Raw genomic sequence first — 25,977 nt, forward strand, 5'->3', positions numbered from 1 at the left:
AAATTGAAGCAAGCGCAGTGCCATTTTCCTCATTGTTTTTAGGTTTTGAGGCTAGTGTCGTCGTTTGAGTAGGGAAAGAGTTCGGTGGCCAACGCAGCTGAAAGCAAGGAGTTCAAAAAGAAAATGTGACGGCAACATGAGGTAGAAGCAATCCACCTCGCCTCCAAACCATCGATGGCTCTGCTGCACATGTGCCAAACACATGCAGCATAAAACCAACCTAAACTTTATTTTTGTGCGCATCGTTGGCCATGCAACAGAACCCAACGGATTTCCATTGTTTGGACCCCTAATTTTTATTTCTGAAAGTACAGGGCACAAATGTGCTTTGGGGTCTAATGCATGTATTAATTGTTGGCAGTCATTCTAAATTAAACGTTCGTTGCTCTAATATTAGATTTGAAATTGACAGACCGCGTATATGTACATTAATTTTGCTTTGTAAGGACTGGCTTGTTCTTAGCTGGTCATAACCAATTTTAAAGCTTATAAACATTATCCTAATATGGTCCGTATGTTCATAATAGTTTAACAAATATTTTATTTTTACGACAAATATACACTTTAACTTGTTATTTCACAAAAAAAATACACGTAAAGTCCGGAGTCGATAAGATGAGCATTTAATTAGTACTTTCCGATGTGTAAAATTAAAATAATGGGTTTAAAAATATGATCACATATCGAAATTGAAGACTCTTTAATGTAGAAATGAAACTGTAAAACATTGACTAAAGTAATATTTAGTATTGTTTCTATACTTTAAATTCAATACTAGCTTGGTATATTTTTGATACAACCGTTATTAAACCTGAACTTTTTTTGTGTACATTTTCAATTTTTAGGCACTTTTTACGGCTCAGTAACAGCTAAACCATTGGTGGCCCACAGACAGAATTTACTTTCCCCAATCAGTTTTAAAACATTTTTTCTGACCCGATAAGTGTTGCATGGCATTTGGCTAATTCGAATGAAAAAGAAAGAATTATTGGTTTTTATGAAATCAAGATTCGTTTAGGAAAAAAACTTACATTGTCAAAAAAAATGTTTTTTTTTTACACTTACTGTTGAACTATCTAATAATCTACTTCTTAATGAGGTAAAAAGCTAGTGTAGATCGCACCTTAAACATACAAAAGTTCTGATATCAATTTTGTGACGAAAATGAATTATACGATCTACTAAATAAATAAACTTAATACATTTTTGTCATTCGGCACGCGTCATTAAACCGTACAGACAATTGCCTACACAGGCATATTGTATTGCGGCGTGTCGAATGAGATAAATGTATAAAGTGTATTTATTTAGTAGATCGTTAATACATTTTTGTCACAAAAGTTGATAGCAGAACTCAAATATTAAGGCAAACTGACAAGCAACTTTAAGGTCTTAATTTGAAAATGACCTAAAATTAATTTAAATTGCATTACTTTGCAATGGAGTACAGTTTTGCAATGGTTTTAGTAGCAATCGACGATTGTAAGAATTGAAAGATCAGTACATTTTGCTTCTCTGGTTTCCCTAGCTTAAGTCTTTTAAATTTAACTTCTTAAACTTAACACTCCTGAAGGACATTTTTTGCTTATTTGGGATATGAACCGTTACACTACTACTTCCAGAGATCTCCCCAAAGACTGCGGCTATGTACATACAAAAAAATTTGAACATCAAGACAACACGATCATCATTTTAAATACCTTCTTAACATGGGTGTATATTCTGTCGTTAAGAAACTGCGGGAGTCGCTATATCCTGTAAAACTAGCATGTTTTTCAAAAGGTGGTAAAACAAAAGTTTGTAGGCTGAAACATTTTTAGTCATAACCATTTAGGGCTCAATCTATCAAAATTTGAAGAGAATAATAATCTTTCAGGCGGGGTTTCATTTGTTCGACAGTAACAGCGTGCGCGTCCCCTCTAGGTGCGATTCGTCACTACGTTGACTGCCGTCTACAGTGATTTCCTTTTAGTATTAACAGAGTTTTCTTCATTTATTTATAACTTATCAAATGTTATATAGCTTTTTAGTCTATGGGTAATTGGTATAATTATTTTTATATTTAAATGTAGATTTATTTTTGACCGGTAATGACGAAAGAATAGAGTCAATGGAAAAACTGATGATTGAGTTTTTCCACAGCTAGTATTAAATAATGCTTTCTGCACGATGGGAACTGGATGGAAAATTGTACCTATAATCCTTGCATTATATTTTAGCCTTGAAATTGGTTGCATTGTAAGTAATTCCTAAAAGAAAAAGTCAAGCCGCACAAACAGAAATTTTCGTTAAGAACGCTTCCAGATTCAAGTTTACCAACTTTGTTTGTGATTCAGCGGACACAAATTGGATTGTGGTGCACAAATGTCGTTTAAAGGCGATTCGAAGGGATAGAACTACTCTAAGTTTCAATGGAACTGTGCAAAAAGTAGTCTCTAACCTTCGAGTACATGCTCAAATTTTTAAGCGGGGCAATGGATTTAAGCCTTGGCTCTACAACATCACCTTTGATGGGTGTCGATTTCTGCGAAAACCATATGAGGCTCCGGTAGTACTTGTTTTTAAACTTTTTAAAAAATCTTCAAATTTTAATTTCACTTGTCCCTTTTTGGTAAGATACTTATATTACTTACAATCAAAAACTTGTGAATTTAAATACATAATTTATATTTTACAGGGTCCAGTATACGTAACTGGGTTTCATCTCATAGGAGAGCAGATTCCAGTTCCGCTTCCCTCTGGGGAGTATTTAATATTAATAAAGTGGTACACCGGCAAATTACTTATAATTTCTACGGGAATATATTTTTCGTTTGAAGAGAATTTTTCATGAAGTTAAGATTGTGCAGTAATTTTGTCTTTTACTTAATCATCCAATAAAGCAAGCCAGACAGTTTTGACAGTGTGTTTTATTAAAATTCCATACTGATATTGAATCAATCTACTTATAAGTATGCACAGTTGACAATAGTAAAACTCACTTAGACTACTACTGTAATAGATACTAACATTGGCAAAACATGAAACATGAAATAAACATGAAATGTATATTATACTGAACTGAAACGGGTTGAACTTTTTATGGCTCAATATCTTCCAAACGGCAATTTGTATGACAAAAAAGTGTTATATCAAAAATGAGGAATTTCAAGGGCTACACAGTTTGAAATTGAATAAGAAATCGTTTAAAAAGCTTTCTATATCGAGCTTCTTAATACACCAATAAAGTCCCCAAGACCCTAAATTAAAAAAGGGATTCAAACAAACCCATAAAGAAAGGGACAAACACTTTCATTTTGAAAAGTCTCTAAAAATATCATTCGGCGCATTCTCAGTAAGAATAAAACTAGGCTAATAACCTAGCTTACCGGCCCCAACAGCTCTAATTTTCTACATTTTCACTTTTACACTTTCGCCGCTCTTTTTTTAATTTTTGCGATACCTTCCGATTGGTGTATCACTTGTTTTGATTGGACCATCACTGAAAATGTTCAATTCTTCGACTATAAACACTCAAAGAAAAAAAACACGAAAATCACCTTGTTCTTAGAAAATCGCCTATGATTTTGCTTCAATGACGCTTTTTTCTACTAAACAGAAAAAAGTATTTACAGAAAGTATTTCATGGTCGACAAATAGTTAAGGTTTTTACCTAAAGCACGAAGCACGCCTTCCCTTTCCCATTGGCGATTACTTGTTGTCTTCACGTTGTTTTTTCGATATAAGAATGCAATCTGACACGAATGTCAGTTTTGCATTCGTCGATTGATTGTGAGTAATATCTTGGGCGTGCATCACAAAATCACTTGAATCTGCTCTTACACTTTCCAAATTATCGACGTTCATACAGACGAACATACAAAGCTGGATCGACACGGTTATATTGAAAAGTTACATATGCGTTACTTCTTAATAAAAAAAACTTCGACATTCTCTAACATAAAACTTCCGTTTAATGTAAATATTTGAGAAATTATGTTTTTTATAACGGATGTTATGTAATTATTTTGGTAAATGCTTGTATTCTGCGCAGCACCTGTGTAATGCTTTCGGCACCGGAAATCGTCGACCACTTTTTTGTTGACAAAACCACATGAAAATCAGAAGGAAGCTTACTTCGGCAAGCCGATTCTTGTATGCCCTCACAGTAATATTAAACAGACATGGAAATTTAAAATAAACTAAGGCAAGATTATTTTTTTGAATCAGATCTACGTCGTCAAAACCGCTGGTCTTCTTTGGCAGAAATCTAATGAAATACGTTTGAAAATTGATTGTAAGGGTTTTTTAAATACGGAAAAAAATATACAGATTTAAACTTCCTTGTACATTTTTTTCGTCACTGTTTTTCGTAAAAGTTGCGCATTTCATTTGGATTTCGACATACGGTAATCTGTGGTAGTTTCGATTTAAAAGTTTGCACAACTTAGAGAGGGAACAAATTGCAGACAATTAATTTTATATGGGTCGATTTTAATAGTCATTTGGCAAAGATTTGTTTTTGGAACATAACTTACCGATTTGGTATAATTTAGTTATTGTCACTGTTAAGAATATTATCTGAAAATAAAGAAAACACTCTAGTTAGTTTATTCCTACATTTTAAACTTGAAGAACAACCAAGCCTTAGAACAACTAGCCGAGTTACAGTTTTTTCCATCGAATATCTTTAAAACCAGGTCTCATAGTCGCCTAAGGAGGCGCTATTGTATTTTCTATTCGCAGTAATATATTAACACAAGAGACCGCAATCAAGTCTCAATAGAAAGAAAAACAAAACCTACTGCTCGCCCCAAAAGAATATAACCAACTTATGAGGCAAGCTACCAATTTTAGGCATATGAACTCGACATAGGTGAAGAAGCCCAAAGCGATGATACGTGGAACAAGAGTCCGGCGAGCGGCCAGTTACCGATTTAGATTTAGATACAGATACCGATACATTTGAGTGATCTCTTTGGCTTCTAACGTGAGCGGGAATTCTCGAGGTCAGCCACTTTTGCCATGAGACAGCCAGCTAGCTCCTCCCACAGCCCCTTCGCCACTTGCACACAAAATGCTTGTGTTCTCCATTCTCGGACACTCTAGACCAACATTTACTCTCATCTAAGACCCGGCTCGGTCCGGTTTTTCTTTTTGCTTCTTGCCCGCAGTGCATTTGTATCTCTGCTTATGTGGCTGCTTCTGGTGTGTGGTTTTACTTAATTTACTTTACTGTTATGTTTTTGCTTTCCGCTTGTTAGGCAAGCCAAGCAATCCAAGGCAGGCGATGCAGTCGTTCCATCGACGTGTGTATCTGTCAGATACTTTTCGGTTGGTTCTGAGTGCAGCTATCGTGTCGTCATACACTTGAACTTTTTGGGTGTGCACTGCCCACCGTTTCATAACCAATCCGTTTGTAATACCAAGTATAAAAATAATGCTCCAGCGAAATGCCAAAGTTTAATGCCAAACTGATTTGTAAACAAACAACTTATTGCAGTTCTCTCGTATTTCGAGTTATTGCTACACTCCACAATTTGGTTGTGGTCAAATGTTGCAAGGTGTTGTGGGTTCCCCGATTATGCAATCAGTTTATACCGCCTTTTGGTACTATCAATTCAAGTAGAAAATATTAGCAGCCCCGAATCAATAACGATTTTTGTTCACGTTTATTGGAGTATTGATTATACGACTTTGATTTTGGTGGTAGAGCTAACGACCACCTCTTAAACAAAGAAGTCTCTTTGTGTTCCATTGACACAGTTTTTGGTTTATGAAGTCTTATTGCTCTCTTAGTCCCATATATTTCAGTGATCGGGCCTGACGTCAGACCTCCTGATAGAGGCCTCGACGAATACCGCTGACCCAAATACGCGTAAGCTTCAGTAATGGCTAATAATTTGGCTTTTGAAACTAATTTGAGCTTAATTAGTTTCAGATAGACGTAAGTGTAATTATGAAATGAACCCAAAAACGAAACCTTTTTGGGCAATTTATTTAAGAAATAATATTGCCAAAGTACAATTCACACTTTTACTCCGCAAACCTTTTTCCTCTCAAAGTTTGTAAAGCATTGACGGCATTGAATGGAGGGTGAGCAGAGGCTTTTGACAACTTTAATACACTGGAATAACCTGAGAGGGATCTGGGTTTGCTTGTAGAGGGATAAGGTGCTGAAAGGGGGAAGATCCAAACTTGGCTGGGGCTGAGACAAAAGGCGTGAAGCCTAAACCGATGATAAGTGTCTATAATGTCTATGAATATCCGGCTGCAGCAGACACGAAGAGCCCACCGCAGCCCAAGAAGTAGACAAACAATGTCAGCCAAAGGATCCGCTCTTGCAAGGGAGCAAGGGCTCCGTGGAAGCGAAAAAGGGTAAGGAACCATAATGACAACATGACATGCAAAGTTTTGTCAAAGCCCAGACAGGCAAACAATGTTCGAGTTGTTGGATGCAAGCGAGGATGCGGATGGTGGCGAAGATGAGGATGAGCTCCCCCTCGCAGGCATAAGTAGCCAGGATGCGGGCCTTAATCAACTCGCGGGTGGGGGTGGCTTTGTCATCATTTTACATTTCTTGCATTTTTGTTTAGCACGTTATGTGAATAACTAATTGAGGGCCGTACACCGCAGCACGTACGAAATATATGGCAGGCAGGAATGTGACCATGCACTGAGAGAAACATATAGCTATTTTATTGAATTAAGAAAGCTCTGTTGGCAAACAATTGTAGTTCCACAAAATCTTTTAATCAAACAGAGGGATTTGATTTTAATAATGTGAACTGCTCAGTAATCTTCGAGTACCGAGTTATACTTTTAAGTACTGTCCACTTACTATGAATAATAAGTCAAACAAAAATACCTTTAATCATGTGAAACGCAGTGCCCAGGTGGCAATCGCACTCCCAATATGCAATAGTTCTTATATCAACTTTTTTCACAAAGGATTATTATTTTTAAATGTCATGATCAGGATTTCTAACCGAGTCGATCAATTCAACTTAATGCCCAAAATATCCCATAACGTTAAAATCGCTCTGAAAGGAAAAGGAATTTTTAATAGTTTTGTTTATAGATACACGCCAAACATTTTACAAACCTAACGATTCGCAAACAAATGATGAGCAACTTATGCAAACGGTGGAGCTCTTGTGCAATTTCGCTCTGGCGCACACCAATTTAAAGCTGGAAGGTAAAATTGTTCAGTGTATATTGTTTAAATCGAAACTCTTGTAACCTTCTATCATCAATAGCTCCAATTTTATAATTTCACCACACTTTTCATAATATTTTTATACACGTCACTCACAGAGAAAAAGAGTAGTAGAAAGCGTTACCGACCCTATAAAGTGTATATATTCTTGATTGAAATAGCCGAGTCGATCTAGCCCGTCTCTCCGTATGAACGCTGAGATCTCGGAATCTATAAGAGCTAGAATGTTGTTGCATTGGAGTGCCAAACGTCCATAACACAAGGACCTGTCAAGCGTCATTTTTGAAGATTTTGAAAGTCTTCATGGGATTTGGTTTTTGTTATCAATAACCAAACCAAAACGTATTAAAATCATTCTAAACCATTATAAAAAAGTTGTAAGCAAATAAAGGACTAAACGCTAGGTGGCGTGTTGGTGTGATGTGTAATCTCGGAAACAGCCGATTTGCTGCATGTACATCTCCATCCCTCTCGCACACCCTTTATGGATGGATGTATTTCCCCATTAAGATCCAAACCTCGAAGCAGAATTTCAGTTTTTCGGGTCTCCTGGTGCCTACTGTCGTCCACCGTGACAACATTTAAGTTCTCTGATCTGCACCGTTTTGAATATTTCCATTTACCTTTACTTTGCACCAAACAACTTTTCCCAGTGTAATGCTTCCATTAGATACATCTCCGCGAGGAAAAACATATCGCCTGTTGAGGGCGGGCGTTCGTGGCATAGCCGACAAACCATGACTGGGCATAACAACCACCAACCGAGTACAAACAACCAACAACACGCTGGAATCTCGGGTCCATGAAGAAGTGGAGTAGGACAGCAGCAGAAGCACCGAGCCAGTTCAGCTTTGGATCTTCGATTCTTGGCTCTGTGGGCTAAACTGGTAGCACATTTCAGTCTTTCTTTTTCATTTGCTTTTTTTTGCCAGTCCAGGGCTGAGTCATCCTCAAGTCGGCAGTCGGCTGCCAGTGTTTTGCATTAGGCCAAGTTCGATGACTAAGCAGACTTGATTTCAGGTTCTCCCTTCGCGGCCGGCCGGCATAACTTCAATGTGACCGCATCTGCAGCTTGATTGCTGCCTGCCAGCCCGAGCAGATGTTGTCATGTCCATGTGGTCATGGCTGCCAGCCTGCGAGTGTGGGGCGCACTTGAACTTGGTCGGAGGCTCAGAGGCAGCTTTTGGGTCAACGAATTCGAGGCTAATTGACAGAGCCACAGGAATTTATAGGGACTCAGTAAAATGTGGCGAAATCAGCGCTTAAAAATGCTAGTTGGTAGCACCTTTTTTTTATTTTGACCCTAAAAAACATTTGAATAGGTTCACATCCTTTTGCGTGAAGCTTCTGTATCCTATTTTTTGTTTAACAATACTGGAATTGATTGCATTAACTGCTTTCTAGCCATTTTTGAAAACCCACTATTAAATCGTTAAAAAATTATATATTTTGGAGTAGATAAGGATATGTTGCAAAACTACCAGTTATAGTTTTAAGTCTGAGAGACTAGTTGATGCTAATCAAGAATATACAAGGGTGGTCAAAAGTATTTTCACAAAAAAAAAGTTAAATATACTCATAATTTGAACTTACATCTTGTTAACTTTGGTATCAATGGAAAGGTAATTTAAATGCCGTTTGATTGATACTATACATTTCTTAACCCATTCAGTACTTATTGAAAAGGACGAATTTGTGTGAAAATGTCCTTTTTGAACTTTTTTCCTCGACTTGAAAACTTAAATTTTTTGATGCAAAAAGTTTCTTCAAACAAAAATTATAGTAACTGCAAAAAGAATTTTTCAAAAATCATTTTGCTTATATTTTTTATGATTTTTTAAAGGTGACAATGTCGGAAAAAATTTGTATGAAAAAGAGAAAAATATGGCTAAAATGCATGTTTTTAAGCATTTTCAAAAAATCTTAAAAAATATAAGCAAAATAATTTTTGAAAAATTCTTTTTGCAGTTACTATTATTTTTGTTTGAAGAAACTTTTTGCATCAAAAAATTTAAGTTTTCAAGTCGAGGAAAAAAGTTCAAAAAGGACATTTTCACACAAATTCGTCCTTTTCAGTAAGTACTGAATGGGTTAAGAAATGTATTGTATCATTCAAACGGCATTTAAATTACCTTTCCATTGATACCAAAGTTAACAAGATGTAAGTTCAAATTATGAGTATATTTAACTTTTTTTTTGTGAAAATACTTTTGACCACCCTTGTATATACTTTACAGAGTAGGAAAGCGATATCTTAATAGGAACTAAAACAACACGCGTGGGAGGCAGCATGTGAAGAAAGAAGGGCAAACCAAAATCTGTTATTTAAATTTTATTCCAAGGCCACTGGCCGAATATAATTAAATGTATTTAAGAATATGTATATATGTTCAAACTGATTCGAGAGACCAACAACAAAGTGTGATTAGCTAGGGAAATAAAATTAAATCGCAGTTTGAGAGCCACTGCTCTCTGTTGACTGGCTCTTTTTGTAATTACGAGTGATTTCCGCTGCGGATCGATGTTACCGTATGGCCTATAATTTTAGATAGTTTTCTCAAATTGCTTAGCCACTTCCCCCAGTTCCAGTTTTTCAATTGCAATTGATGCCTAGTTTCCATTTCATTCGTATTCAAAGTTCAGCGTCTCCCTCTGCACACTCACAATTACAAATAGAATTCAATGAGTAGAATCAGCACAATGATCGGGCAAAATAATTTTTCTTTAAACTACTTTTGTGCTGTTGTCGATCTCTAATTCTCGTTTTTGTGTTCATTTTGGTCTTTTTTTTTGCTTCGCCTCTCAACTGAAGTGGAACAATTTTGTTTCGCTTTTGCGTTTATTGGAGCGATCCATGTTTGCGGGTTTATAGCTTATCTTTCCCTGGCGATCGATAAATATTTCAGATCACTTCAGCGCTTGCGTGACCGCAAATTTTGGGAGGTGCATTTAAGAATAGGGAGCATGTTTTATTTTTACAGATAAAAAGATAAAAAAAGATTCATTTGATTATATCGATCGCAAATTTTAAGTTGTGTGAATTCGTACCATTCAATTATAGAGTATAATAGGGAACTATTTTTACCTAAGGTACCTACTAAGAAATGTAAAAATTTATATATAGTTATTTTAATTTTATCTCACAGCAAAGCATGGAAGTCTGGCTAGGCTGCTGATCTCCACACGCCCTACGCCCCAAAGAGTCGCAACTTTACTGCAACCGTCGGAGGAGCGCAATCTGGTGGTGTCCAGAGTATGACGGAGTGCAATGAAACAACGGAGTTAGGTAAAGTTATATTATAGACTTCATTACACCCGTTACTCGTGGAGTAAAAGGGTATATTGTGTTCTTTGAAAAGTAAGTAACAGTTATAATGTAGCGATTCCGACCATGTAAAGTATACACATTCTAGATCAGAATCACCAGTCGAGTCTAACCATGTCCGACTGACTATATGATCGCTGTGATCTTGCAAATACTGATTCCAAATCTTTTGATTCAGCGCAAGTATTCAAATCGTCCACATTGCCGACCATGTTCGTCACGACCATTACCTCGTTAAGATGTGTTTTTGCTTAATAAAAAACAAGAAAAGAATAAAAACAATAAGAAATTGTGATTATGTACATAGTATTTAGTATTTAGCGGATCTTATAAAATATTTAGGTAATACTCCAGTTTACGGTCCTTACCCCCAAAGTTCGCGAAGAAAATATCATCGACGGACCGAGAATTCTTAAGAATTTACATAAAGAAATAAAGGCGCGGTCTGCCATGGTTCTCTTGTAATCAAATTTCAAAGTTACATGTTTCTCTTTAAAAATAAAGTAGCCTTTTTACAGAAAATAAAGTCCTCAAAGCCCTTAGATATTCCCACAAACAAAAGGACACAAAATGCAATTTTAAATAGAACCCCCTAAATCATATTTTTGGAATAACATTTTAACATTCTATTACATGAGGTAATATTTGACGCGTGTTTTCAGTAAGAATACAACTAGACTAATATTTCACGAAAAATTTACTTGGCTTATTTGTTTACTAAATTTATTTGGTTCCTAGCTTTTATAATATACGCAATGCTAAAAACTAAGTAATCACTCACTAATTGATCAGAAAATGTATAAATTATGTACTGCGAATTGAACTGACAACCTTTGAAACGGGAGGCGGATGGTCTAACCTCAGGCCTACTTAGGGCTGTGAAAAATCCGAAAAAGGGTCCACCTGCTTCGTTCTACCCCCGTTTCTAGATTTGGTTAAAAACAAATTTAGTTCATTCTGATTTTTAAAAACACTTCGTGCTTACCTTAGGAACATCTTAACTTAATCTAACTTTGAGTCAAAAAGCAACTTTATTTAAGTGGTTTATGTTCTTATATTAAGAACATTTAAGACTAAACTAGTTTTTAAGAACCGATTGAAGCACATTGAGAACATTTTTATCTTAGATGAGATAAACGCTTTCTATAATGTATGTAGGACTTAAATTACACTATATGGTTTGAGCTGCAAGGGTGTATAAACTTCGGCTTGCCGAAGCTAGCTTCCTTTCTTGTTTAATTTGTGGTTCGCTGCGGTCGCGTAATCAGGGTGTAACAATTACGCGTTTTGAATTGCTCCGATGTTCGGGGCGGGGGAGACCCACAGATATAAAGCTGATGAGAATTTGCGAATGTCGGGTTGGCTCAGGGGCTAAGCCGCGCCCTCTCACGTCTCACGTGTTTGCCGTGCTTTTCTGTTCTCAGAGGCAAACATGCGAAATTATTTTCGAACGCTGAAATCCTATACTGCCGACAGGTGACGGGCTCTGGCTTCATACTTTTGTATTAGATTCTTAGTTAATTTCAGTTTTGTGGTTACGCTTTGCCTTCGATTGCCGGGCTTCATGGTTAATTAAACGACGCTCGTCAATGCATAATGATTTAACATCGGTTATGTGCTGCGAGAATTGTAATTTCTGTGCCGCAACGAATTATCTCCATAAACCAAATAAATCAAAAAGCAACTCGGAAATTGAGGATTAAATTTGTTAGGAATGCCATTTTCGATGGACATAGTAATAAGTTCAGTTAAATTGGGGTGTGGCTTAACGGTCGCCCATAAAATGGCCCAGCCCAGAAGAATTCCAATGGAATGTGTGCTTAATGTGGGTACTTATTAGTAAATTAGTCGAATGGCATTTTCAAATGTGTTCATTGATTAGCAATTGAATTAATGTGCTGTAGAAATCATATTTTGGGCGCTTTGTCGGGAAGTGAGAAACAAAGTACTGTTTTAATACAGATTTTCGATATAATAAACTATCTATTGCACATGCAGATTTTGGTTTGAATAATACCTATTTTATTAAAAGTATTTCCTCTGCCTTTTTTAAAAATAAGATTATACTTTCTTATAGATTCTGGATGTGCTGAAATATAAAGGAAATTTGTATTGTACCTACTTTGGCTTAAGGTAGAGGCGTCTTCATATGAATTTGAAAATACCGCCGAGTTATTAAATAAAACATACTCGAAATAAACACAACCAAAAATATTGAATAACAGATACGGCAATCAAAAATATACACAAAAGTAGTACAGTATTTATTTAAACAATCTAACCTCAGTTTAGATGCACAACCAAAACATTGATAGGTATACGAACAATGCTTACAAATGGAAACCAACTGATCACAGCCCACCCAACAAAGTCGTGCAGAAACTCCAAAGCCATGATATAAAACAAAAAATATTTCTTTGCAAGACTAACCTTGGAGGCAACCGAAATCGTTCTATCAGGCAATCCCACACTGGGTGCCGAGATCAAAGCGATCGGGGACCAGAGATGACAACGAATAAGGCAATCATTCATTTAGCTGCCTGCCAAAGTCTTTGTTAGACACTGCAGATACATACATATGTAGCTGCTCATACTGAAGCCAACCGATTTAAGCCACTACACTCAGAAAAAAAACAAGTACGAACAGTCTTGAGTTAAGAACAGTATTATGCCTAACATTTTAAAACGTTCATACTGGAAAGGTCTTAAATTGAGCACAATTTGGATTTAAATAACGATCAACTGTATAAATTCCCAAATGTTTATTCTGAAAGTGCTCAGTATAAAGGGCGCACAAAACACACGGTGTTATTGCCCGTGAACGGCAAGTCGTAAGTAAACTTATAATACTGATGAAATTTATATATATCTCGTTTATACGTTTTCCAGTTTCCAGTTCTTATTGCTCATACTTGCACATAATTCAAATCCAATTTAAATTTACAATATATGTATATACACCGATTTTATTTGTCCTTATATCATGCCTGCAACTCTCTTACTTTATTAATAAATCGTACTTACATTAAGTACAAATATTCCTACATATAAGAATAATTCATTCTTGATTGTAGACCGTAAGGTTCTAAGAACGTACTGATATCGAGTATTTAATGTCATGAAATTTCGTACTTGAAAGCTGTATTTTGTTCTCGAGATCGGGATTTTCGATGCTTGCCGAAGTTTTGTCACTGAAAATACTTGATTCAGCACAAAATACTTGATTTGTTTGTAGAGTGTAGCTATATACTGATTTCAATGCAATGCTATTCGCGAAGTTACTAAAAGCTAACGGAAAAATAGCTGGCAGCAAAGTGTTACAAATGAAGGAAATCAAAATGCGAAAAATGGAAACGCCTACGCCATCATCTGGGCATTGCAACTATAAAAGCATTTTCATTCTGATCCACACAAAACAAAAGTCTTTCGATTTCGGAATGTCAAAGACAAAAAATTCTTTTTAAGTTGAGCATGATAAATTTTAATACTTCAATGACGCAAATTTATCATCAACCTTCATCAAACAAAAAAGTTTGATAGAGAAAGAATGTCGTTTTAAAATAATGCCAGCATAGAAAAAACTTTGGAAAATTTTTTTTGTACAATTAATGTTTTTTATAGTAAGTATTTGTCTCCGTGTAAGCATTGATGAAAATAATTCATTTGCAGATACAGGAGTTTGTTTGGAAAATGGGAGAGCCCGTCAGCTAGGCATAGATCACCTTCCAAGTTATTTTTAAAAGAAAGCACAAAGCAGGCGGTGAGCTATAGCCATGCCCAAGGCTATTGTATCTGGGGGATGTGTTTAGAATCTCTGCACTCCTATATGTGCCAGCTCTCTTTATTTTTTCGCCCCTTTATAGGTTTCTTTCTGCATGGGTTGGATGTCATTTTGATTTCGCCCGACATGTGCAGTGCCTTTTATCTGGATGCAGTTTGCGTATCTTGTATCTTGTAGCTGGTATCTTTCGCTGCCTTTAGAGTGTGCGTATCTGTACACATGTAACTTTAACGCTTTGTTGTAAGCAGACAAGTCTCGAGTTGAGTTCAGGCGGCAACTCAACACAGCTTGCATGTCAAATTAATTTCATTCAATTTAAATGCAATTTGACGCTGTTTCACTCGGCGCACTCACTGAGCTGACTCTCAGATCTATAAGTATCTGTATCTGGCAGGTATGCCAGCGACTGCATAGTACACAGAGTATCTCATAGCTGCTGATTCAACGTTAATGATGCAACGCGCCGTGTGAGACGGCAAACTGAGCGTTTTATTTTGATGCCTTTTGATTAACGACCCTTGGCTAACATTTTTGCGCGATTGAGTGGATGTCGGGGACTTTGTTAATATTATGTCTGCATATATGCGGCCAGCTTACCTTTTTAAATTCCTTGGTTGAGTGCGATATTGGTCGAAGTGTTACTCGTTGGGATCTGCAAGCAGAAATATTTAAGTTATAAAATATCGAAACATTCGAAATATGGGTATAGAGGTAAATTGTAGTTTTAAGATCCAATTTTACCATACAGAAGAGTTCTCGAACAATGAATTGCCTGCAATTTGTATAATGATATCCAACAATGATCGATTTGAGATTTAACAACTAAGCAAAACAAACTTAAAAAATCAGTGCCTTAAGCCCACACAGGCATATTTTTTTACCATAAAACAAACAAAAAGCTAGTTTTGGCAACAAAACATTAAAATTGACGACAAAAACTGTACAGTTGAGAGGGTCTTCAGCTTGTTTATTCGTTTCTCTTCCTTAAAGTGGTTCCCAACCGGACTAACTCAACGGTTCCGTTTGCAACGGGTCAAAAGACATTATCATACGAATTTGTCATTGCTCAGCTAAAAATAAATCTATAAGAAAATGTTCTGTATCTTTGCTAGTAAATGGTTGTTCCAACTCTTCACACTTAGCTGTGAATTTGAAAGTTCTAAATACTCTCTAGTTGGTATACATGAAAGTAGTTGTCATACTTTTACACATAAATCCTTTAGTTTAATTTCTTAACAATAAACTCAATAACATCATTAAGTCTGTTATGTTTTAACAATTTACTTTTAATTTTACTTTATGAACTTAAATGCATTCACCAAGTTTCCAAACACGTCGATCTTGTATGTTTGCTCATTTTATGTCTTCACAAATAATCACTAACAAAATTTAAAAACGTTCATCAATTTGGATCATATAATGAAGAAACCAACCATCTTTAAAATGTATTTCCTATGAGAGTTATGTCCACAAACATATTTATTATAAAGCCACAAAATTATTAGACGAAAAAATATATTAAAAGAGAAAACCGTCAAACTGATTATGTCTGAACTTATAATTGACTCAATAAGTTGTAAGCCCGAATATATCATTAAAATTGAGCCATTTATGCTTCAATTTTTAATATTTTTGTGTAACTAAAAATTATGTTAATGGTGTTTGTTTTGCTTTGAATTTATAATTTGATTTTTCTTTAAATGTTTTATCAATGCAGTTTGTTTTGGTAACAGCTCAAGGTCAATTCTTTTCTTTTTATACGTTTCGGTGAGGTCGTATTTTTGAGATGAATAATTATTTTTAAAAGATGACGATGCGGCATTTTGGCCTTGAGATGAAAAAATATTTGTTTGGAAAACATGGGCGACATTTTACTTTTAATTTCATTTGTCCATTTAGTATATCAGATATATATACAGAAGGAGGTCTATTTTGGGCATTTGTGTGTCACATTATCGGTTCACATTTATATATATTAATCATACGCCCCTTGGCCGTGAACTGAAAGCTGCGCAAAATAAGAGAAAAGCGGACAAGGAAAAATTTATTTCATTCATTGGCCAAAATGTAAATATAAGTTTGCACGTATTTTTGCAGCTGGCCTCGCCATAGCAGTTTTCGTCTTCGTTTTCTGGTCTGAATTCGTTTTTGAGTAAACAGTTTCGCACTTTTCGGTTTCCTTTTAGAGTTTAATTAAGAAATTGTATTTATGTTTGCCCCTCCCGATGGATTGTTTACAATTTAAAAATGCTGAGGCGCAGTTCTTAGTACGTCGATATATACATTCCACGGATAAGCACATTTCACACATAATCCCATCGAAGATTTAGGGGAACTACTTGCTTTAAATCTTTAACATTCAACACATTTATATTTATTTAAAAATTTACTGATATTTTTGTCTTTTAGGTGCTAAAAAATAGTTTAATATATTGACACTTCCAATGAAGAATATGGTTTTTATAGGAATAATTTACTTAGGGTAATTACAACCCTTGTTGGGGTATGCTCAGCTCAATTGCCACCTTTCCGATTTATGGTCTAATTTCATTTAATGTTCCTGCTTTTTTGCCGAATTCAAAGGCTAACCACTTGCCATATAATTTAGGTGTTCTCTATAATTTATGTACATGCATAATGAATCAGGGCAAGGTCTAGCAAGGATGGAGATTCTAAAGGCCTGATCTATAGCAAAACCGAATACTAAGCACAATTAGCATTTTTATTTAATTCGCCGGGCAGTTCGGATGTGTTGGTCTGGAAAGAACGAGTTATGCTAAGACACCCATTCTTTAATGTTATTGCATAATAAAACACCAAGTTTTGTCAACAATTTGCTACTCAAAATGTCCAAAAGCCTATGTAAACGTTACGCCAAATGGCATTAACAGTTTGGCAATGTTCAGAAGCTTCTCGTTGGGAATGAATCAGATTATTTGCTTCATTTGTTCAGCTAAACAATCAATGAACGCGTATTGTTTTGGTTGGCAGTAAACAGCTGCACTGTATTATGAACAAAAGTATTTGCGGTATTTTGTCATCTTCTAAGCATTCGAATGGTGTTTTTAATTTTAGCTACAAGGCACCGTTTGCAGTCAGGAACAATAACCCAGCGATGACATAAGCGAACTATTTAAATGGCGATTTTCGATTAAATAGAAATCAAGATGTGGCAACGTTATTTCTCGTTGTCTTTTATTTGATTTTATTTTATTTTTCTAGTTCTCTGCCTCGGCGATGCCTCGTTAGTTGGTTGCTGTGTCCCTGGCACTAATAGAAGAAGACAAAAGTTTGCATGTTTCGTTATTGATGTATTTTCTGCATTATATTGCAAAATGCAAAACAATAGAGTACCGTGAAATCCGCCGCACACACGAGCAGAAATGATAATTGGAGGCAAGCAACTATTGTTAGTTGCAATTGCAACACTCGAATCGCACGCACAGGTTATGCGCATTTTTGGCTTTGTTTGCTGCTAATTTCCTCTTAATTACACTTTTTCTCCCCTTGCTAATTTCCTGCATTCAATACGCCAACGGTTCGGCGGAATTCGCAATCTCGGTTTTCGGAGAAGTTCGATTTTGTGTTGGGGATGTCCCTGGAATCCCTGGAATTGAGTAATTAAATCTGCTACGGTTGGATACAAACTTAAGTGTAGTTAGTTTTATTTCGGTACTAACCAGAAAGCTATGATAGTTTGGTTCAAAGAGACATTTTTCCACTTTAGGTAAAAACGCATATGTTTAGAAAGCTAACTCAGGCCAGATAGTTCTGTTTTGGTAGACACGAGTGTAGCCCTATCGGCCAAGAGACAGATATAGCCAGTGTCACCATAATAAGCCGTGTTTATGGCCCTTCGCTCTCCGATGACTTTGCATCAGTCGCGATCAGTCGAATACTGCAACACTGTTGCTATTATTGGCAGATGCGGTTGCTGATGTTATTGTTATTGTCTTTTCTGTAGCCGTAGTCATTACGGTTGGATGTTTATTTTCTTCCATCATTGGTTTTTCGGTTGTTTTGACTGCTATGCTACGACCATCGTCATCATCATCATCACCATCACCATAAGTTTGGGGGCTGCACGAACCTCCGCAGAGATACTCGGTGTGTTGTGCTGACGGGTGCATTGAACCCTTTCCGAAAGTGATTGCTTAAAGCGGAGATGATCGCCATGAAGAGAGAGGCTTTGGGAGATGAGAAGACGAGGAGCAGATGGGAAATGTAAGACGAAGCCGGAGCTTAATGGTTTCCATTGTCAACTTGTGCCCATCGTAGTCGCATCTTGTTTTCCGTTTCAAAACTGCGCATTTTTAATCCAATTTGTAAAACGACAGTGTTGGAGCATTTTTCTTTAAGAAAACAGAAAGATTCCCGCTAATAAACTTAATACTTGGGCTATTGACCTAATCAAACTACCCTTTTTAAAGGCCCATAGTTTTTTTTTTAAATGTTCCCGACTTTTTCTAAAAACTAGCTAGAAACATTTGTTTTTTATTCCAAGTATAAACATGGAGTAACCTTTGTCTGCCTGAGATCTCGACATCTATAAAATCTTGGAAATTGAAATTAAGCTTACAAATTCTAGGGATTCCTGCACATTCGAGTGCAAACGTGTCTTCTCCAATTTTGAGGTTGGAATAAGAAATAAGTTAAGCACTTCAAAAAAAGATAATGTTAGACAAATTTAAGCGCGCGTGTATTAAGCTGAGCCCAACCAAAACAAAAACACAAAAGGTCTCCCTGCTTCACCATTCGTACTTTTTTTTGGAGGGAGAGAGAAAAGAACGAATAAAAAATAGTGGCCAAAACCAACGAGACGAGGAAAATACAGAACCGGAAGTTTACAAAAGTTGACAGTTGATCGTTCGTACAGCCATGCCATAAACAACAGCAGCTATTCCCCTTTTTTTAGCTCAGTCAAATCAGTCAGGCATATAGAACATTGACATATCGGGTGAGATCGCAGCATGCCACAGGGAAAAATGGGTTGGGAAATGGAGGAGGGGCCAGAAAGAAATGGCATATCGATATGCAAAAACCACAAATTAAGAGAGGGGTTTCAGCCTTTCCACTCACGAAAGCGGAACTTGGTAACCTAAGACATCATGAAGAGAAAGAAGGAAAAATCAGCAAAATACCCAAGACGTAGACGAAAGCGCATATGTTTCCGTTGACCGTTAATTAAAGCCACAAAAGACAGTAGCATGGCCTAAAATGGGCGCACACACTCGTACATAAAAAAAGGTATTTTTCGAACTTTTTCACAGCGTTGTGAAATAAAGTCGGCAAACCGAAGTTTGTATACCATAGGCAAATGCAATTAGAATCATAGCTGCGGCAGATTTGTTTAAAATTGCAAATATAATTCCTCTTATACATTACAATTTTTTTAAACATTTAAATTTATTTAAAAAAATGTTATACTTTAGATAGAAGAGAATATATATTCAAAACATCGAAGCATAAGTTTATTTCCTATTATTTCCCCGTTTCCGACTGTTTCTAAGGCAGCTATTCGTAGTTTAGAAATATTAAAAAAATAATGTAATCAGTAGAAAAAAAATACTAAAAAATTAAAATATTTGTCAACACTTATCAATTGGTCTAAAAAAAAAACGATGGCACGGCAGCACAAGCCCCTACAAACCAAAAAGTTTGTGGTGCACACTTTTTTATTGATTTTTCAAGTGTAAGTTTTGTTTTATTTAATTTTTCAGTACCAATTGATTCGTTAAAAATTGTTTAAATCGGGTATAAAAACTTCTTACTGATATTATTATACCCTCTGTAAGGGTATACAAAATTACCGCAAATAATTTAAATTTGTCCATAGTTGTTGCGTTAATCAGCACAAAATCCCATTTACACATTTTCAAAACATTAAAAAATTTAGCGTTATGGGCGTTTGTGGGCGTGGCACCCTGCTGAACTAAACAAGCGCTGCGCAAGAACCTCAAGAATCTGCATGCCAAATCAAAAACTTTCTAGCTCTTATAATTTGCGAGGTCTCTGCGTTCATACGGACGGACATGGCTAGTTCGATTCGGCTAGTGATACTTTTACTCTACGAGTAAGGGGAATAATAAATCGGGAGAAATAGTTGGGGCTAAGAAAGCGCGGGGGCTTAATGTGGATAAGGGGGAGTGGCTCGGCATCGTCTTCTATCAAGGTTCCATCAATCTTGCGTCGGCGGCGCCGCTAACTGTTTGATTAAAGATCAGTCGCCATTCACTTCTGGCCAAAATGTAGTCGCAGCTGCCAATGTAACGAATTTCTACTACCCTGATAAAAGAAATTCTTTTTATATGTACAACAAGCAAAACGCAATGTGTAGCGGATTTAATTCGTTTAGTTTTTCGGTCTTCAACTTATCCATTTAGGTCATAAGGAAATTAAAATATTCTTTAACGTTTAACATGCACATTTTCCCACCCTTAACCAAAATATATCTGCTTATAGTTACAATTCCTCGATCGCTTATAGGTGCTGAGATGCTTTTGTTCAAACCGATTGCCTAGATAGGTCAATGATGGCGATCAAAAAATACATACACTTAACAAGGTCGGAAAATAATCCTTCTCTCTGTCTTTATCAAGTATAAAAGGAAAAATAAATGGAAAGGGTATGCAAAGCGATTTGCGGCAGCTGTGCACAATTTATGTTGGATATTGCACAGCCGGCAACAAATCTGCAACAGCAGCCCGGCAAAAAAAACTGAAAAGAGAGTTGAGTTGAACATTGAACGTTGAACGTTGTTTCGGCCGCAAGATATGTCAGCTGCTGATGCTGCAGCGGTTACTTTACTGGGATACTGGTGGTGGCAACGGCCAAGCCACAAAGCGTTTGCAACATAACACGCATATGGAGGAGAAATTGTGCCAATTTGTTTGTTGCTTTTGTTGCAGCAGGCAAAGGCAAAAGGCAAGCCACAAAGCAACAAGCGACAAGAAGTGTCTATATGGCGGCATTATTGATGATGACAGAAATGTGTCGTTGTTGGAAAAGCATTTTCTATGCGCAGCTGTGCCACAAATGCATTTGAAGCCGTTCGCTCTCTTGCCATGAACCTCCGATCGGGTCCGGAGTCAAAGTCAGACCCCAAGTTCACCGATCGGCCAGGGAGCACGCTTTCAGGGACCACACTGGAAACACTTATGCCCAAATCGGTCGATCCAAAAGCAATATTCCTATAATAATATTTTTTCAGTTTTTACCAATTGGCAGTTTCAATAGAGGTAAATATAAAAAAATCTCTGAATAAAAATGTTTTTCTTTCCAGTTAATATTCACTTATCTGATAATATTAATAATAATAAATATTATTTTTTTCTGTGTAGTCTCAGCAACCAGTTGTTGATTAAACTAAATGCGCCTTTTCCTCTCACTCTTTTTCGATGGGCAATATTTATGCCATGCATTAATTTTCATGTCTAAAAGAGTTTAAGGCGTACAGCCAAAATGACCTTGTGCGTAAATTTTAATCAGCACATCCTTAAAAAAGTAAAAGACTGGTTTGGTCAGGCATGCGGATGATGATCCGTGATTCGTGACTCATCCGCCCAGCCAGCTCAAATTATAGCCGAGTTAAGATCTTTGCATGCGGAAGATGCGCAAAAGGGAAGACGACCCAGCATCACTTTGATGGACAGACACATTTGGGTTACAGAGAACGGATTCCGTGGTCGTTGCAATGGCAACTATGCGGTATATGATATCATCTCGAGAAATTCTTTGTAAATCCTAAAATCCAGCGAGGTAAAGTCAAACTCAAAGCTAAGACGCCCACAGTCGCCCGTCAACCGCAAAAGAACGTCGTCGTCGTTGTCATCTTCATCATCGTCATCAGATACGGATACAGATTTAGCAATGCGATACGAAAATTAGCAAATTGTTATTTTTATAATTTAATTGAAACGCCAACGAGCCAAAAAGTGCCAGAAAGCAAACGGCAAGAGCCAAACAAAAGACATAAGCTCACGACTCAGAGCCAAAAATTATGCAAATACCAACGAAATACAATCAAACCAAGACACATCTGAAAATTAACAAGATAATCTTCTCTTCTTTAGTTTTTTTTTATTTTAAGTATTTTTTCTGTAACTCACACGTCTCTTACGGGTTTAAGCACAATTTATAGAATGGTGCACGTCTGCCTCCGACTTTCATATGCGCATTCATGCAGATTATTCAGTTCACTCCATTCATATAACGCAAATCATTCATGCGAATTTGGCATTTCCATTTGCATATTCTTTGAGTGCTCTTTGGTCGCCTATCGATGCTATTGTAACGAAATAGTTCATATCTTTTATATCTAATTTTAATTAAACTGTACTAAAAAGTACTTTTTATTCGATATAGCTATAATATTTGTAGAGTAGAGTATAGAGTATAATCGTAAATTGTATTTAATTCTTACAAAATGTTAGTGTGCTTACGCTGGATAATTACGAATAGAAAACATTTTCGTGATTAATAAAAAAAATTTACAAAATAACATTTTTATTTATTTTAGCAGCTTATTAAAATTGTTCATATAAGCAATTCCTTATCTCACTGGCCGGGGGATATCTCATTTTCATTATTCTTTGTGTACCTTTTCTCCTAATGGTTGAGATCTCAAAAGATATAATGTGTGAAAAAAAAAAAAATAAAGTGAAGTACAACCTAGAAGTCCACTCTAAGTTTTATGGAACTTGAACTCCTACCAGTAAATACTTTTTTGACCAGAAATCAGGGAAACAACAAATAAACCCAGCATCTTGTCACCTTGCAGATAAGTTTCCACATTTTAATACGAAACCCAAAAAGAGTACAATATAACCAAAGAAGTATAATGTGGGTAATAAGCGCCATTGCGGTTTTAAAGTGACCCAAATTCGCAGGGCCCTATTTTAAACGGAAGAAAACTAAAGTAAAATCGGTTTGATGCTATTAAATAGTAGGTGGCTTAGTGGGAAAACTTTAATTTTTATCAGCGAATCACATCGCCAAACCGATTGTTCGGAAAATACTACCCACCAGCAACGATAATAATCGGGGAAAATGGTTCCTTACTTCAATTTATCAATTTGATCTACAAGAAAACGCATTTGCTTCTCTGATATGCTTTTATATAATCATCTAACCTCAGCAAGCTCGCGGGCACTTGATGCCTGGCAAACGAGTGGGACTCTTCCACAAGCACAAAAAATATTATTATTTTTATTACGACTACGCCAAGAAATATGCGTGGGAATTGAGTTGAGAAAATTTCATGTTTACAATAAACAACCCAGGAGAAGCAGTAGCCATAATAACATCAAGAAAACTGAAAAGGTAAACCCAAAGGCATGTCTGGAAGAAACAAATGAAGTTGAACAATTTTGCTACTGTTTGTACCGAAGTGAGTGTAAAGTGCCACATGAAGAGGCTCTGAAAGAGACCCAAGATTCAAAGGGGCCAAGCCACTAAAGAGTAGCAGCGTCATCAGCGCGTTTTGCGGTCGTCATCATCATCATCGAGGTACAAACCTCCTCCTAACAATTAATCCTGGAGGCTTTCTGACTCCTCTGCCACATAATCTCATTTCTAGTCTTTTGTTTTGGAGACTTAACCGTGAAATATTGCATTTCATGGGCATGCATATTTTATATTTTAATTAGGAGTTTTCTTTGCCACTTTTATTACAATGCTAATGAGCTCAGGAGCACAGCGGAAGCTAAACTTAATGGGAGGTAAGAATGTTTGTGTGTTTGTGATGGTCGCCGGACATGGAAATTTGTAAGAAGAACCTCACAGGACCAGTGGCAATCTTGGTTGTGTGTTCTCTTGTTTATAATAACTTATTTTTATTAATCGGAAATTACATATATATAAAACAAAAACACCTCTTATCGAGGTAAAAACTAGTGACGATCGCACCATTAACATACAAAAGTTATAATATCAACTTTTGCAACAAAGATGTATTATCCACTCAATAAACACACACTCATTTTTTTATTCTGCAAGAAGAATATATGTATATACTTTACATACTTTTTCCCCAATACAATGTAGCCTTTTACTCAACGACTAAAAAGTATAATTCTTATTAACCTATGAAAATGCTTGTAGAGAATAGCCTCTTGTGGCTTGTTAGGCCAGATACTACGAGGAAAATGGCTTTGACAACATAAAAAGGTAACCAATTCTAAGAAAAAGTTTTTATGTTTTCAGTCTTGTTCACTTTTGAAATTGGGTTCTGGTTATAATGACAAGTCTTTCCAAAGATTGACTTTAAAGAAAGCTGTAAAATCAAAACTTAAAAAAAAGCTTGCTATGGTGAGCTTCTATTCAAACCTTTAAGATATATATACCAATAACAATACGTTTTTTACCTTCTCCAACCGTCCCATGTCCATCAAACTTTTTTCAGGCTTTACTTGATGTTGACTTTCAAAACACGTGTCACTGTAGTCCAAAAAATTTTATTATGCATTTCATAATATTCATCGAAGTAATATAAACGTAAGCCTGTGAATATGTCATTTCTTTTATGAATAATTAACGACACTTAAAAGCTTCACTCGTAAATTAATAGAAAGTCAATTTTGAGTTTGTTTCCTCAAAGGGATTGGATTGGATTTGGAAGTGGGGGGGGTTGTCGTAATTATTCACCTGCTGAGAGTTTACGATTTGGAAAAGACAAAATCTTGCGGATCGACTGAAATGACCTGTTTAACCATAAGGCGATAAACTGAGAAAATTTAAATTAAAATCAAAGGGCATGAAAATTTTTTTTTTAAGTTTTGAATAAATCCATGCTTTAGGTGTGCTGATCGCAAAGTCTGACAGCAGCTTTTATAATTATTATGAGAAATTCTTTATTCTAGGTTTAAAGTTTCGTCTCTTGGCTGGTTGCTGCCAAATTCCGATTATCAACGGGATTATTTAAAGAAGAGCGCCATAAATTCTGTTGTCCCAAAATGTCTCAACGCCAAAAGAAAAATACAAAAACAGAACAAAACAAGGGAGAACGCTATAGTCGAGTACCTCGACTATCAGATACCCGTTACTCAGCTTAAGAGACCAAAGGGAAATGGAGATATGCAAGCAGCAAAGCGAGATTTAAATGCGCCACCTACCGGCGGAAGGCAGATTTAAGCGTTGTGGGCGTTAGGGTAGGCGTGGCAAATTTTTTTTTTTGATCAATCGATAGGTATTGACGAGACCAATACATTTCAGTTAAAAATTTTTATCTAGCATGAAAATTGTGGACGCCACAGGCTTGGGCGGTTTGTAGGCGCTATAGTGGGCGTGGCATATTCGCGTGACAAAATTGCGCTGCGTACAAAGCTACGGAATCTACGTCTGAGATCCCGATTCTCTATCTTTGATAGTTTCCGAGATAACCACGTTCATATTTACGATTTTTTGAAGTTTGGGGGCGGCTTGTGGGCGTAAAAGTGGGCGTGGCAAAATTTTTTTTGGGTCAATCGATAGGTATTGATAAGAACAATACATTTCAGTTAAAATTTTTATTCTAGCATCAAAACTGTAGGAGCCACAGTTTTGGGCGGTTTGTGGGCGTAAAAGTGGGCGTGGCACTCTACTGAAACAAACTTGCGCTGCGTAAGAAGCTCAGGAATCTGCACGCCAAATCTCAATAGCCTAGCTCTCATAGTTTCCAAGATCTCAGCGTTCATC

At 36.4% G+C, this 25,977-nt stretch overlaps 2 protein-coding genes across 6 annotated transcripts in view; one reads left to right on the forward strand and one right to left on the reverse strand.

Moving 5' to 3' along the window:
• The window catches only part of LOC119560559 (uncharacterized protein CG43427), a 64,557-nt gene that overhangs the window by 22,640 nt on the left and 15,940 nt on the right, over positions 1-25,977 (reverse strand). For all 5 annotated transcript variants that reach the window (XR_005221031.1, XR_005221030.1, XM_037874073.1 and 2 more), the window contains exons 4-5: positions 14,902-14,956; positions 4,518-4,560 (exon numbers count right to left, since the gene is read on the reverse strand). The gene's annotated coding sequence lies outside the window, so the exon portion shown is untranslated. The remainder of the gene's footprint in view (positions 1-4,517; positions 4,561-14,901; positions 14,957-25,977) is intronic.
• LOC119560562 lies at positions 2,170-2,833 on the forward strand. The gene is made up of 3 exons (XM_037874079.1): positions 2,170-2,238; positions 2,294-2,611; positions 2,678-2,833. The coding sequence occupies exons 1-3, from the start codon at positions 2,170-2,172 to the stop codon at positions 2,831-2,833; spliced, it is 543 nt and encodes a 180-aa protein (XP_037730007.1).

The sequence above is a fragment of the Drosophila subpulchrella genome, unplaced genomic scaffold (assembly GCF_014743375.2).
Source record: "Drosophila subpulchrella strain 33 F10 #4 breed RU33 unplaced genomic scaffold, RU_Dsub_v1.1 Primary Assembly Seq354, whole genome shotgun sequence".
Taxonomy (NCBI): domain Eukaryota; kingdom Metazoa; phylum Arthropoda; class Insecta; order Diptera; family Drosophilidae; genus Drosophila; species Drosophila subpulchrella.

Bases quoted from the DNA above. Each gene is read 5' to 3' on its own strand.
- LOC119560562 (XM_037874079.1), top strand. From the start codon at position 2,170: ATGGGAACTGGATGGAAAATTGTACCTATAATCCTTGCATTATATTTT. The intron at 2,239-2,293 runs GTAAGTAATTCC...ATTTTCGTTAAG, and splicing joins GCCTTGAAATTGGTTGCATT to AACGCTTCCAGATTCAAGTT. The intron at 2,612-2,677 runs GTAAGATACTTA...TATATTTTACAG, and splicing joins ATTTCACTTGTCCCTTTTTG to GGTCCAGTATACGTAACTGG.